The sequence below is a fragment of the Artemia sp. Qi Xiang Cuo genome, chromosome 6, assembly GCF_049724085.1.
Source record: "Artemia sp. Qi Xiang Cuo chromosome 6, ASM4972408v1, whole genome shotgun sequence".
Taxonomy (NCBI): domain Eukaryota; kingdom Metazoa; phylum Arthropoda; class Branchiopoda; order Anostraca; family Artemiidae; genus Artemia; species Artemia sp. Qi Xiang Cuo.
Window position 1 is genome coordinate 65,794,685 of NC_142799.1, and position 15,517 is coordinate 65,810,201.

At 33.0% G+C, this 15,517-nt stretch overlaps 1 protein-coding gene across 2 annotated transcripts in view; it reads left to right on the forward strand.

The window, feature by feature from the left end:
- Nucleotides 1-15,517, forward strand: part of LOC148951519 (potassium channel, subfamily K, member 16-like) — a 164,785-nt gene that overhangs the window by 131,274 nt on the left and 17,994 nt on the right. For both annotated transcript variants that reach the window (XM_089090305.1, XM_089090306.1), the window contains one exon: nt 3,604-3,832. In XM_089090305.1, coding sequence (XP_088946431.1) covers nt 3,604-3,832 — 229 coding nt within the window. The remainder of the gene's footprint in view (nt 1-3,603; nt 3,833-15,517) is intronic.

Genomic DNA, 15,517 nt, shown 5'->3' on the forward strand with positions numbered 1-15,517 from the left:
AATAACTGAGTTATTTTTACGTCACAATTTTTCAACTTAAAATCATTCTAATTATAGCATCCCATTCCTCATTCTTTAATTACCCGTGAGGCATTCTTAACCATCGCAATACCTTTACGCAAATATCTTTTCGCAAAAAATTCGCATATCTCGTAAACTAAAGAAGTAATTACCCTTTTCAAAAACATTAGTCCTTCTATTAATAAACCCATGAAACGAAACCAGTCTTATAGCATCACACAATCTCGCTCCTATTTCCAAAAATGGAATGCATGTAGCGTTCGTAGTAATAGGTTTAAAAACCTATTATCCAAGTTAAAAAAAAAAAAAACCTACTAATCAAATTACAGATGAATGACCACAGATTTAACCTAAAAAAAAAACTTGTATATAATTAACTAGACATATATGTCAGAAAAAATTGTCCTTATATTGTGTAAATATCTTGGCAAAGGTGCCCAACCTGTTTGGTACGGGGGCGTCGTAGAATAACATGATATTTCCTATATGTCTGTTAGAATAACATGGTATTTCCTATATGTCTGTTAGAATAACATGGTATTTGCTATATATCTGGGAGAAGTATAATGTTGATTACTACTGTTATATACCTTTGGATAAGTATCAAAAGCCAATTCTTTGATTTGTTAATTGCTATTAAAATTCATTATTTTTGAGTTTCAGTTACTATTGGGGCGAGTAGCCCATTATTTACTGTTCGTTACCAAAAACTGTTCGACAATGGAAAATACGGATTGCGATAGAAAAAAGTACTTTTTTGAACCCAGCCAAAAAAAAACTAGGTTTGAAAACTTCCATAAATTGCAAAATTCATTTCTGAACCATCGAGGATTTCCAAATTCTCGAAAAACAACTTAAGGGAAATACTCCATAAGCCTTGGGTGATAAAAATCACCTGAGCGGATTTCCTACTTCACAATTAGAAATCCTGATAGATTAAATATTTTCGTTACTTAAACCCAACTTTTTTTTGCAATTCAAATTTCAAAACTCTGCGCTCATGAAGGTTTAATATTTTAGCTTACAAATGAAACACAGATCGAGTTATCAGAGGAAAAAAATTTTTAGTAAGTACAAAAAGTCGAGCACTGAAGGCCATATTTAAGTATGATTATTAATAATTTACGTATGAAACCATCTTTAAGAATTTGATTGAATTTTACTTCTTATGCATAGACTCAAATTTATTTACACTTTCTGTTAAATTGTTTTGTCACTGGGCTTGAATAGCAAATATTATGGAGGCAAAAAAAAAGAAGAAAGATAAATATACAAGATAAAGAGACTGGGCTTCTTGATCTAGATCTGAATTTTTCATTTTTTTTACTCGGTTTTTCTTTCTTTTGTGCTTACTTAGTCTTGGACTAATTATAAATTTAGACAAAATTATACTTAGACAAACCTACAAGTTAATCAGTTTGCTTTGCTTTTCCAAAACTACTTTCTACACTTGTAAGTTCAACAAAAGGCTTCAATTTTGCATGTTTTGGTATATACACAATACCTTTCAGCCGAAGGCGTGTCACCAACCTGGGTTACTTGACCCTCATTTGATTTCTTCTGTTTTTTTCCAAATTTTATTGCTTTAACTTTAGTTAATTTCTTATACTGTTCACAACAAAAAAGAGAGAAAAACTAACAAAATTAACATGTGTTTATTTAAAATTAGGATTAACTTTTCCTTAAATTCATTTTTTTCTTTATTTGAATTTCAATAAAACGCAGAATGCCACTCAATTTAATCTTATTCTGATAGTTTTGAAGGCATAGCGAATTGGCCAAAATTTCGAATAATCAAATAAGAAACCATCTTTTATTGACACAGTCAGTGGCAAGAGACACCGATGAGTCCTCGCACACCCAAGAGAAGTATCACGCATTGGTATTGCCATCCCTCTAAATAGCGTCAGCACAATACAATAATAGCAGAGGCCTTTTCTACTGACAAACTGGATTGCAAACCATAATCTGGATAGAGAAGTATTTCGCTCCATTAGCGATCAAGATCAGCGGTTTCTAGCTGATTTCAGGCCATGCCTCACATCAGTATTTCTAAAATCCTGATGTCCCCCGCTTGACATTCAAGTTTTATTATTCCAAATTTTTCGTATATTCACCTGAAGGAAGCTTAAAATATCATTAATTTGTTTTTTTATGGGTCGCCATCTTGGCTATTTTATGCCAATGAAAAATGTTGTATACATACAACACCTTTTATACAAAGCATGGTGTTATTGCAGCTCTGAAATGTATTTTTTGATCTTTAAATGAAGATGAACTCATTCAGAAGAAATTTTTTTTTTCAAAATTAAGATTATAAAGCATAGTCCGCCAAAGGGTGCACGCCCTGTCCATGATCCACAAAAATATTGCCCCGCTCCAACGGTTGGGCCTGGACCCTGCGCTTTGAATTGCTCACCTAGATCATAAAAATACTGTTCCACTGACAATCAGGATCATAATCTCATAATCTAGATAGTTAGTTCGACGGTTTCGTTTGAAAAACACATAAGAATTGGATTGCGGATTTTGACTTGTTGTGTGTTGGGCATATAAATATTGTTTTTCCACAGTTCGCATTTTGACAATTCAGTTTTATAAACCAGTTTTACCTCTTGTTCAACTGATAATTCTCAGGCTTGTTTCAAGAATATGGTTTGTCAAATTGTCAGTGGAAAATGCTTTCGATCTATTGCAGCGATATAAACAAAAAGCATTCCAAACGTCCATCCTGGGTTGTTGCATGCGTACGGAAGGAGGGAGGGGGAGATACCCGCGAGAAGACATAAAATGTACTGACACAAGGCAGTCACAATTACGACTACTATTACCCAATTCAGACGAAGCTTAAAGCGGCAAAATATTTTAGCTTTCGAAACTGAAAAGGCACCTGAGTTTGATTTCCCGGTGCTTATGTCTTAAACGTACGCTTTTATATACTGCTAAAGAAGTCAAGTTTGATTAATGCTAATGAAATAAAATAAAATAGGATGAATATATAATAGTTTAGAAACAAATTTGGGCTATATATTTGCCGATTAGGGGTGGGGGTAAAGCATAACATATATTAAATACGTAACCTAACCTAACCTAGGTACCATCCCCCCCTAAGCCCCAAAAAACAACAGGTTTAAATATCGTTAACGCAATGAAAACCACGTTTTGCATTGCATTACTCTATAGTGGTCTCTTGAGTGGGCGGGTTTTTCGTGATTGGTTTCCCAGAGAGCAAGTTTAATACATAAGTACAGATTTCCCTATACCCAAATTTCCATTAAAATTTTGTAGCTGCTCAAACGTGCAACTAACACAAAAAGAATACTTAAATTATAAATTAAGGTTTTATAATTAATTTGATAGCTCCTTGATTTTACCTATGGTTAATTAACAATCAATTATTAAAGAGAGAAAGACATACAAAACAAAAATTAAGAACTACAGAATAACATTATGCAGTGCGCCATATTACAGTAAAAAATGACAACTTATATTCTTTCTCAATTTTGCCCGCTTGTGTCAAGTGAATTTGTTGATTTTGGGAACTGAACCCTTTGCATAGATTTTTTAATATTTTTTTTATAGCAAAGATCCTTGGCAGCATCATCACCAGGGATACAAAATTCACCTTTCCATCGTTTTCGGAGGAAATATGGGAAAACATTTTCAGCCGCCCTAGCAATATCCCTCCTCATGGTGTATTTATCAGTAGGCGCAGGTCTGTTTATGATCTGGGAGGAATGGAGCTTTCTGGAGGCCTTTTATTTTTGTTTCATCACAATGACAACTATTGGATTCGGTGACCTAGTCCCAGGTTAGTGGAAAAAGTTTCCTGATTTTTCCTCTGATAAAATCAGGTAAATAAGCTCCATAAAGAAAGTCAAAAGTACTATTGACGCTTAAATCAAGCGAAAGTTGTCCCGAAGAAAATCACCTTCATGTGCTTTTATAACTAAAATATCAATTTGATATAGCTGAAAAATAGTGTTGACCTTTCACGAGTTCCCTTACCACAACCGTGACTGTGACGACTGCTGGAGTGTGACTTAGATGGTTGACACTCATGGAGAAAATTAAAAAATGGTAAATGAAACAGTATTGTCAAAAAATATGGCTAAAGAAATTAAGATTATCTTTTCTTTTCTGTGAAGATGCAGTACTGAAGAAAGTATGTTCACATGCTTATGGAAGAAAAAAAAAACCACTTAACCGTGAGGGCTTTGATGCTGAATTTTTCCGCACAAAAGTCCAGTGCTCAGATATTAAAACTTCGCTCTATTGCTCTAGAAGAAAACACAAAAACTTATATTTCTCTAAAAGAAAATATGAATGTGTAGTTAAATGACTCTCATAACTGTAAATACTTCAATCTCAATTTTCGGAAACTTTTTGTTTCTTATGGCCTTATCAACTTCAGTGGTTATTTTCTATTATTTTTTTTCTTGATTCCGTACGTTTTTGTTATTTTTCTATAGTCTTAGCAGCTGGAAACCATTAGATTCCTGCTATTTGTCTGATAAATTCCTATGTAGTCTGCTGAACTATGTTTTTGCTCCTATCCGGGTTGCAGCGGTAGCTAGCAACCTAGTATAGAGACGATCACATCCAATGTTAAGAAATACAATAACCCTTAACTCCAAAAAATAGACTCAGATTAAAACAAAAAGTACACCATTAGAACCGCCTTGTATGGTAAAGTGGTTTTAATGATATTTGGTGAGGTTGTTGTAGATGCCTTTATTTCTCCATTTATAGGGGAGATAAACTATGCCCCCAAGGTAATTAAACTTTGGTAGCGTGCCTTAGGCTATGACCTGACTAATGAAGCGTACCAGCTGGAAATATTCAAGGGACTAAATTTAGATTGTAGAGAGGTTGGCTATAGCACAATACTTTTATTCAGCTAACATACACTAGTACAAGGTTTAATAACATATATATCTATTCCGCTGGGACTGGTGGTCCCAGGGAGACAGCAAGTATCAGAAATTTACAATAAGATATAATACAATAAGATGCTTAGACGCTTACAATAATCCGACAATATTCCAAGGTATTTATAGTATCAACGGACCAGAGGTCAGTCCGGCATAAAGTTATTATTATTCTCTTTTCACCCTCATCCTTATATGCATCTTCTTTTTTAGTTTGACCTACAATGGCTTAAGCATTATATTAGTGTTTTTTTTTTTTTTTTTACATTTGATATAAAGTTATATTAGAAACTTTATTAATTGTTTGAGTTTAAATTTAATTCCCATTAATAATTTAATTTATGTGGGTGATGTGGTTGATTTACCGTTTATTTCCCGGGGTTAGAAATGCCTTGGATAAATTATACATAACAATTTTGATTTTAAATTTTCACATATTTTTCCAACACAAAGCATTTTCCCATATTCTTTCAATAATATAAAGCCATTTAGGCTATGTAGCACATTCTTTGATATTTTCTAGGCCTAATTTGAGTTCTGATTCTATCTCACTTTATGATGAACTGGTAGCAATGTTCTGTAATATTGCATACAGTTTCCAAAATATTAGTTGACCAGTTATGGTTTGGTTTCTGATGGTGTGAGCTGTTGGTATCAGGATACAATTAAACTGGCTTTGGAACTTGCTACTTTCCAAAAATGCGTCAAAGAAATGATTGAAAAAATGGATCCGAAAAGATGTTACGAAAAGTCTGGTCTCCAGAAAAACTAAGGCTGTATCTAAAAAAAAATATTCACGTTAGAATACATATAAAGCATAAAGTATTAGATATATAGTAAAAAGAAACATTCAACTTTGTATATATTACTACATTCTTTTTTTTAAAGCGAGAAGCTTATTTTTTTTAATTATTTTTCTCTCTTCTCGCATTAAATAAGAAATGCCGCTTAAATATAAACACTATGTTTCTTGCATGTGATTTGTTTTATCATCCTTTTTAACTTAATATAGAATTATTAATCACTTAACAGATTATTACACAATAAAAAAATATTTATGCGTTGACTAGAAGTCACAAAGCTTAGATATGAAATTAAACCTCTAGTTACAACTGAAAGTTACTTCTAAAAATCAAAACATGCTATATACACGAGCAAAAGATACATTCAGTTACAGTTTTAAAAGTCATTTTAAGACACTATATAGTAATGTAACTATACACAAAGCAAAAAATATATTTTTTTAAAAATAAAACACTCAAAATACCAATTCACTATATTTCATGGATAGTTTAGGTTATATATATATATATATATATATATATATATATATATATATATATGTGTGTGTCTGTATGTTTATCTGTATGTGTATGAGTGAATGATAGAGAGTGTGACTTAGAGAAAGAGAGAGAGTTAGACATACATAGTGAGAGAGAGATTGAGAGTGAGAGTGTGATAGGTAGTGTGATAGTGTGTGTGTAGATGTGATAGATATAGTAGTGTGATAGTGTGATAGTGTGATAAGATATAGATAGAAATAGATAGAATAGATAGATATAGATATATATATATATAGATATATATATATATATATATATATATATATATATATATATATATATATAGATATATATATATATATATATATAATATATATAATATATATATATATATATATATATATATATATACATATATACATATACATATATATATACATATATATATATATATATATATATATATATATATATATATATATATATATATATATATATATATATATATATATATATATATATATATATATATATATATATATATATAAAAAAAAGTTATGTTGATACATAACTTAATTGCTAAAAAAAAACAATAATTATGTACCCTAACAATTTATTTAATAACTACAATATTTGTTCTTTGTACAACTTTAAAAAAGTCCGTCAAGACTTTTATCTGATCAGTCTTAAATGCAATTAAAATATTTACAAAAAAAAATCAACTCTAACAAATAGATTTATACATGATGACTGAGAACTGTGATTAGCCTCTATATAAGGGCTTGGCAATAATTCATATAACATGACTTTGTTATTAAAATTTACAATTTGAAATTATAACAATTCCATATTTATTAAAGGTTTTCAAAATACCTTTATAAATATATTTTTTCTCAATAGTATTTGTTACCACCATATACATTTTCAATATACGACTATATACATTTTTTTTTAAATCTGTGTTTTACAACTTTTCTAGGGTTCTATTTTGAAACAACTTGCGTCAGTAACTGATTTAGCTTACTCTATGTCTGTTGGCTTATACAAACTTTTTAGCTTTCTAATTCTTTTCGAATTTCAGGTACTTGAAACAGTTTAATAACATTTTTGCCTGTAATCTCTTTTTTTCAGCTTTATTGTCCTTTTGGGACAAGCTCCATTTACAGCTTAGATCTGATAAGCTCAAAATTTAGCTGTTCACCTTTTTACCTGCTATGAAATTTTCAATCCAAGGTTTGCTTACCACAAGTTTCTTCTGGGAGCTAACAGAGAACATAACCAGGTTCTTTTGTCTGACTGCTAATGCTGAAAGAACTGTTATGAGCCTGCACACAGCAATTAATTTGTTATAGCCAAACTTTTTTATTTGTGGCCACATTTTTTTCTTGGCTGTTCTCTTATCAAACAAAGTGACCCTTCTGCAAGAAATATACCTTGCTTTCATGGCATACGGTAATTTATTTTAAGACATGCAAGTGATCATGACGATTTTCACTTTAATTTCCCAACTTTTAGTGGTCTTGCCTTAAGTTTCAACTTCAACTTAGGTCCTTTACACTATTAATGTGCCTTTTTTTAATTGTTTATGATATGCTAGTCACTTTTTCGAAAACAACTCCCATATGAAAGAGCATAATTTTCCCTCTCTCTACTTGGAGCATATCTCCGATACTTCTATTTAATCTCGGCCAGAGTTACACCACTGTCACGGTGGCTCCCTAGTATGATATGGTATTTATTTTGTACTTATATAGTACAAATATCTCGTACTAATCTCGTTCAATCAGCTCAATACGCACGTATATCGAAGTCTAGCTGACATCACCCAATTTTTTTACTTCACTTCCGTCTGGCTATATTTTTAACTTGTACCATTTTTTTCCTTTTTTTGGGATTATTTACTTCAGTGAAGCCTAAGGTTTTTTTTTAAAGTTTTTTTTCCGCTTTTTCAGTGCTATAGGTCTTTTCTAAGCCTATATTTATATGTTTCCTGTTATATTCACTAGATTTTCAAATTTATCAAATTCTCCCATCCAAAAACGTTTCTTAGCTTTCTTAGGTTTCTCAAATCGCTAATGTACTTTTTTTCTACTTTACGGAACATCTTTGCCTTAAAAGCGAACTAATTTATTGCGTTTATTTTTGTAATTAATCTTTACCTTTTCTAAATTAAATAACAATTTAATAGCTACAAGCTTGCACACATGGCTCCTAATGTACACGCTTGCCACAGTTCACATTGTTATTAATTTTTAATTCCTACAGAAAAAACTATTTTTTTTCTCAAAGATTTTGAACTAGTTCCAACTATATATATTGTTTTTATACAATTTGCAAAGGCTAAGATCCATATTATATATACTTGTACCTATTTATGTACACATGTATACAAAGCCGCTGCCTAGAAAAACAGATTTTTGCCTACTTTTTATCTGCTTTAGCCAAGAAAAAGATTTGCATACATCCCCCTTTTTCTATATTAAATACAAAAACAAGTTCTTTTAACTGAAAGTAAGGAACGACGTTAAAACTTAAAACGAACAGAAATTATTCCGTATATGAAAGGGGCTATCCCCTCCTTAACTCCTCGCTCTTTACGCTAAAGTTTTTTATTGTTCCAAAAAATAAGAGTTGTGAGATAGTCAAACTTTAGCGTAAAAAGCGAGGCGTTGAGGAGGGGACAGCCCCTTTCATATACAGAATAATTTCTGTTCGTTTTAAGTTTTAACGTCGTTCCATACTTTCAGTTAAAAAAAGTTTTTTTTTTAAATTTAAGTTTTGAACGTTTTTGAATTAATGCAGGTTTTTATTTTGGCTCACCGTACATGAATAATTAAAACGAACTTTGAATATTCATCTTACTTTTATTTGGTTAAATGGCTTTCTCGAAACTTGTTTAATTTTATTAACGAACGTTTTTATTAGTAACAAATATACGTAACTTACGAATTAACTTACGTAACGAACTTCTATATTCATATATATTTATTATATGTATATTAGGGGGCTCGCCCCCTGGTCAATACCTCGCTCTTTAAGTTAAAGTTCGAATTTTGTTCCAATTCTTTAAAATGACCCCTTAATCACAAAGGCCGTTACTTAGAATAAATAGCTCTTATGAAAGTACTTACAAAATCTTTGGCTTAAAGAGCGAGGTATTGACTAGGGGGTTAACCCAATCATACACGTAATATTTTCTGTTCGTTTTAAGTTTTGATGTTGCTCCTTATTTTCAGTTGGAAAACTTGTTTTTTTAGATTCAATTTCTTATCTTTTTTTAAATAATGCTGGGGAATTCAGCACCCCCTTCATAGCAATGTCCCTTCCCCCATGAAAACTTCCTTCATAGAAAGATCCTCCCACATAACCCCCAACCCACTCACTCCCTTACTACCAGGAAAAAATCCCCCCTGAAAACGTCTGTATACTTCCTAAAAACCAATGCTATATGTTAACATTGGGTTAAGTTCATAACTTTCAGCCCTCCCCCCGGGGACTTTGGAGGATTAACTCATCCTAAAGGATATAGTTCTCATATTTTCAACCATGCTGAACAAAATGGCTATCTCAAAATTTTGATCGGGTGACTTTGAAGAAAAAATTAGCATGGGAGGGGGCCTAGCTGCCCTCCATTTTTTTGATCGCTTAAAAAGGGCACTAGAACTTTTAATTTCCGTTCCAATGAGTCCGCTCACGATATTCTAGGACCACTGGGTCAATACGATCACCCCTGGAAAAAAAACAAAAACAAAAAAAAACAAATAAACACGCATCCGTGATCTTTCTTCCGGCAAAAAATGCAAAATACCACATTTTTGTAGATAGGAGTTTGAAACCTCTATAGTAGGGTTCTCTGATACACTGAATATGATGCTGTGATTTTCATTAAGGTTCTATAATTTTTTGGGGGTCTTTCCCTTTTTTCGAAAATCAGCCAAATTATCTCAGGCGCGTAACTTTTGATGGGTAGCACTAAACTTGATGAAAGTTGAAATCTGATTCTTTTGATGTATCTATTGGTATCAAAAAGCCGTTTTCTAGAGTTTCGGTTAGTATTGAGCCGGGTCGCTCCTTACTTGCAGTTCGTTAACACGAACTATTTGATGTTTTGGCACTTTAATTTTTTTCCAGCTATAATATTTATAACTCTAATTTTGGTCTTATTTATTACGTCTATAAATTTCTAAAATATTTGGCAGATTTTATGAAGGAACTAATCTCTTTAAAGAGAAATACTTTTTTGATAACGAGTAATTGCTACAAAATTAGAAGCTTTCTGTTCATTATGAATTGTTTGTTTCCGTGACAATGTGATAGTTTATAATTTTGTGCTTAAATAAGTGAGTTTTTTTGTCACACTAAGTTTCCAACTTGTGAGAATAGCTGCGGGAATTTGGGGTAGAGTATAGTTTAATCTCTGCCCTGTTCGCAGCTGTCTTGATCTGTTGGTGAAAATATCCGCTTTGTGTCAACTTCTGTCTGTGGATTAATGAAGTTATTTTTGGATATTTTTATTTCGTTAGGGATATAACGACTTTTCATCCTTTTTCGTAAGTTTTCTATTATCATAGCTTCTTTTCCACTTATTTTTCTTATTTTGTCTGTTCGACTAAACTGTACTGATTTATAATTAGACTAGACTTGAGGATGGTTCGTCATTGAGTAACCGTAAGAGTGGACCAGAATTATCAATATTAGCTATCTAAAAGGACGCATTGCCTTCTCTGTTTGTCTTACTGTGGGCTCATATTCTATGTAAACAAGCATAAAAGTTTTCATACACTGTTAGCTTTACATCTGCATGGCTCAAAAGCAGCCATGGTTTTGAAATTCAAATTTGAACTTTCTCCTGACGCATTTCGCGCAGCTAATTCAGAATTTGAAGTCTTTCTAACACCATTATTCCGATGAAGGTCCTATGTGTTGGGAAAAGAGGCTTCCCATCACAGCTGGGTAACAATTCTTTTTTTTTCTTTTTTTCGCTTCTTTCAGCGACTTCTACTAAGCTTCCACATTTGTTTTCTTACTTATAAGGTTATTTTTCTTTTTTTCATCCTTTTCCTCAAGTGTTTTAATTACATATTTATATATATATATATATATATATATATATATTTTTCTTTGCCTTTGTTTGTGAAACTACAAAACTAACCTAGTACTCGGGTTAGCTTTAACACAGGTAATTCTATTGATTATTACGTCGTAAAATGCCATATTTTCGAAGCATCTCTACTCCTAATACGCTCGGAAATGGCAGCTTCCCACCTATAATTATTCGGACCACAACTAATGTGTTTCCCTTGCTAAATTGTAGCAGTGTTATCCTTGAACAATAAGTTTATAGCCTGTACCTGTAGTAAGACTGAGTTAGGACCCTATTTGCTACTATTATGCCTAAAATTCTTTTGTTTCTATAAACGTTTCATCGGTCCAGCTAGTTTTTTTTTCTTTACGTATTATCTTTTATTTTATTATTTTAATTCGCGGTACAAATACTTTATTATTTAATGATATACGGCACTAATACATTGCATTTATTACTAACACATAGAAAACTACTAATTATACACTTACTTCTACTTTCTAAAAACTAGATATTGTATTTTTTTTTTTTTGCAATTCTTAATTGAGCTTTTTTTCCATTTTGTCTATTTTGTAGTAGCCAAAGTTCGAGCACGCGAAGTCAATTTACTTTCCCCTTTTGACAAAGCCATTTGTGTTTCAATGTACAATTTTTATTTAGCCCTCTCGATCCAGTTTTTCCAACCGCCATAAGCTGTGGTAAAGTGATTTTATGGTTGTAAGGTGATGTTGTAGTAGTTGCCTTTATTTCTCTCTTTATAGGGGAGATAAACTATGGCCCTAAGGTAATTAAACTTTGGTAGCGTGCCTTAGGCTATGACTTGATTAATGAGGAGTACCAGCTGGGAATATTCAAGGGACTATATTTAGATTGTAAATAGTTTGGCTATAGCACAGTACTTTCATTCAGCCAACATGCACTTGTACAGGGTTTGATAATATATATATTTCGCTGGGACTGGTAGTCCCAGGGAGACAACACGTATCAAAAATTTACAATAAGATATAATACAATAAGATGCTTAGACGCTTATAAGATACTTGGACAGTAATCCGACAATATTCCAATGTATTTCAAATATCAACGGACCATAGGTCAGTCCGGCATAAAGTTAGTATATGACCGCCCCTTCCCATAAAATGTATCTTGTATACATTTCATCAACCAAACTTTATCGGGACCCACTGACGCACATAGCTAGGAAGTGCTATGTGGAAGTGCTATGTGGAAGTGCTATATACACCTGCCAGGATATGTTATCATAATAAAAAGTGGTATTTCTAAACTTTTGTATTTGAATCTTAATATTTTACAAAATTCCAAATTGACTTAATTAGATAGCGTCACCAGACTTGCTCGAAACCCTTATATCAGAAACTTACTTTCTCTTGACTTGAACAACAAGGAAAATATATTGGCTGGAAAATCAAGAAAAGTGTTAGCTATTGCAGCATTCTGCCTAAACGGTATTTTTTTTCCCCAGATATAGCTTGGCACTGGAATATCGTACGGAGTTATTCAATGGCTCATTTTAAAGGAAATTACTAGACCTAGTGCCATTTGTAATTAGTTTTTTTTCCATTTTGAATAGAATCAATTTTGCCGCTAAAAATTATATTTTAATGGCCAATCTTGATGAATGACGTCATAATCGTAGGTAGTAACCATACATAAAGTAATAAGCGACTGCAATATTTATACGCACTTATCTTTCGACAAGATAATATAAGACATTCATAATTGATCGATATACTTCATTATAAATGGGGACTATGTAAGTTTCAACTGATATAGCTGAAATTCTAGTAAAGTAAAAACTACAGCGCATAGTGACTAAAAAATAAGATAATACAAGCATCTTTTGAATTTTTTTTTTATCTGGAGTATGGTGCTATGCCGAGGATCGTGTTTTACAATTCTAAGTAAGAAAAAGCCATAGGCTTTTTGCTGTTTGTAATCTGGTATAGTATCAGGGTTGCAGTGGTAGCTAGCAACCTAGTAAGAGACGATTACGCCCCATAGTAAAAAATAAAACGCTCCATAACTTCTAGAACTAGAATCAGTTCAAAAAACGAAGTGCACTATTAGAATCGCATTGTCCAATACCCCTATATGGAAACTTACCTTTCCTTAGCTTGAAAACAAGGAAAATACGATATATTGGCTTGAAAATCAAGAAATGTGGCTGAAACCACGATATTCCGCGTCAAAAGCATGTTTGTTTTTAAGTTTTGTTTTTCGCCTCAGCTAGCTGGGCGTTGGAAATTTGCAATAAAATCAACCTGCCTCAGATGAAAATTATTCTTTCCCCGAATGTAATCTAAGAACGGAGGACGAGGCACATATTCTAGCAGGGTGCCAGCAGCTTTCTGATTTAAGATGAATTTTTTTAGGGCAAAACCTTGGGGCCCTCAGGCATCCTGCAAACAATCCTAAAAAGGATAATATTTTGGGGTTTGCAGGTATATTAATAAAGTAATAAAGAAAGGAGGGTAATTCAAGTTTTTTTTCTCTGTGTTGTTGCTTTTTGGGAAGAGGAGAGATGAATTTTTTTTTAAGTTATGATATTGTGATATGTGCTTAAGAATAGCGTATTGTGTGGCCTTCTTTAGCATATAACAAAACGTATTATCATTTTTATTCTTGTTCTGACTTTTCAAAATACGAATAACAGGCAGCTCAATAGCACTGCCAAATTAAAGAGTGATATGGCTTCAATGTATTATTTTTTTTACCATATCACTCAGTATGGACGGATCTGTAGTAGAAACTTTGTTGTGGGGATGAGAAAACGTCTCATTCGTTTAGAAATTGAAAGTTATCGTACCCTTTTTAAGTGTCAAAAGAGATTGCAGGGCTAGTAGCCCCCCTCCCACACCCTTATAAGTTAAATGTTCCCCACAGTCGCCAAAGATATCCAATCAAGTTTTGAAGTAGCCATTTTGTTCAAAATAGCCAAAAGATCTGGCAATTATGCCTCTATGGCTGAAATGACCCCCTTCTGCCCCTGATGCAAGGGCTGGAAACTATGCAGAATGACCATTGCTTATATTTAGGTTTTATTATTGGGAGAAGGGGCGAGGGTGGTATAAACTTTGGCCTCCAAAAGGGCTAAGGGTATTAAGGTGAAACTCTCTGAAAATGTTGATAGGGATGTTGAGTTTTATCAGAAGACACTGTGTGCGTTACAAGTTGTAAGAGGGTGTTTTTGCAATATCTCTGGAATGGCTAAGGGTATTAAAGTTAAAATTCTCGGGGTGTGTTTATGGTACAACTGAAACATCGATGAAGTTGATGAAGGAGAGTCTGGGAAATAGGAACTTGGAAATATGCTCGTTAAATTGTCACATGAGGAAGTGTTTTACAGCCAAAGAATTATACAAATATAACCAAGACATTCTGTGTCTTACTGAAGCCAGAGTTAATGACCAAGGTAAAACGACGATTAGTGAAGCAGAAATGGCCGATACATGTCATTTTTATGACATGTTGTTAAATTCATTCTCAGTGACGAGATAGAATTCTCAGTATTAGAATAGGACCCCGTCTTTATTTCGACATTAAAAATTCAACTACATGGAAACCCTTTCGACTTCACTGCCATAGTAGTAGTTTTACATAGTCAGGACTCCCATGACCACAAGACCCGCTATTATGGCAAATTACTGGCGATCTTTACCAACTTTCCTAAGTGGGACCAGCTTGTAATTAAGGGAGATTTTAGTACGAGAAAATCACTCCTTTTGATCCACCAGAACAAGGAAGTATCGGAACACACGGACGTAAATACCAATGCGCGAATAGTGTGACGTTGCTTCACTTTGAAATGCAGAACCAGCTATCCCTCATGAGCACTTATTTTCAACGCAAAAAAGTCTATACATTCAATCAGAGATACAGAGGAGGTCTCAGGCTCGCACAACTCAATAATATATTTATGCGTCAAAATGGGCGATCCTCGTCTCTTGACCATAGGGTTTACAGATGGGTATATACAGGCTAAAATCGGGTCTGATCATGACCTTGCTACAGAAAAGCTTCAGCAGAAGCCGTCGACCAAGAGAAGAACAAACCTCACTTACAAATATGATGCAAAGAAGCTGAAAAACCCAGCTATCAGGCCTGAATTTGATCCCTAGCTGATTAACAAGCTCTATGCTCTTGCTGTCTTCCTTGATGAGAATAGCGACTTTGACGCC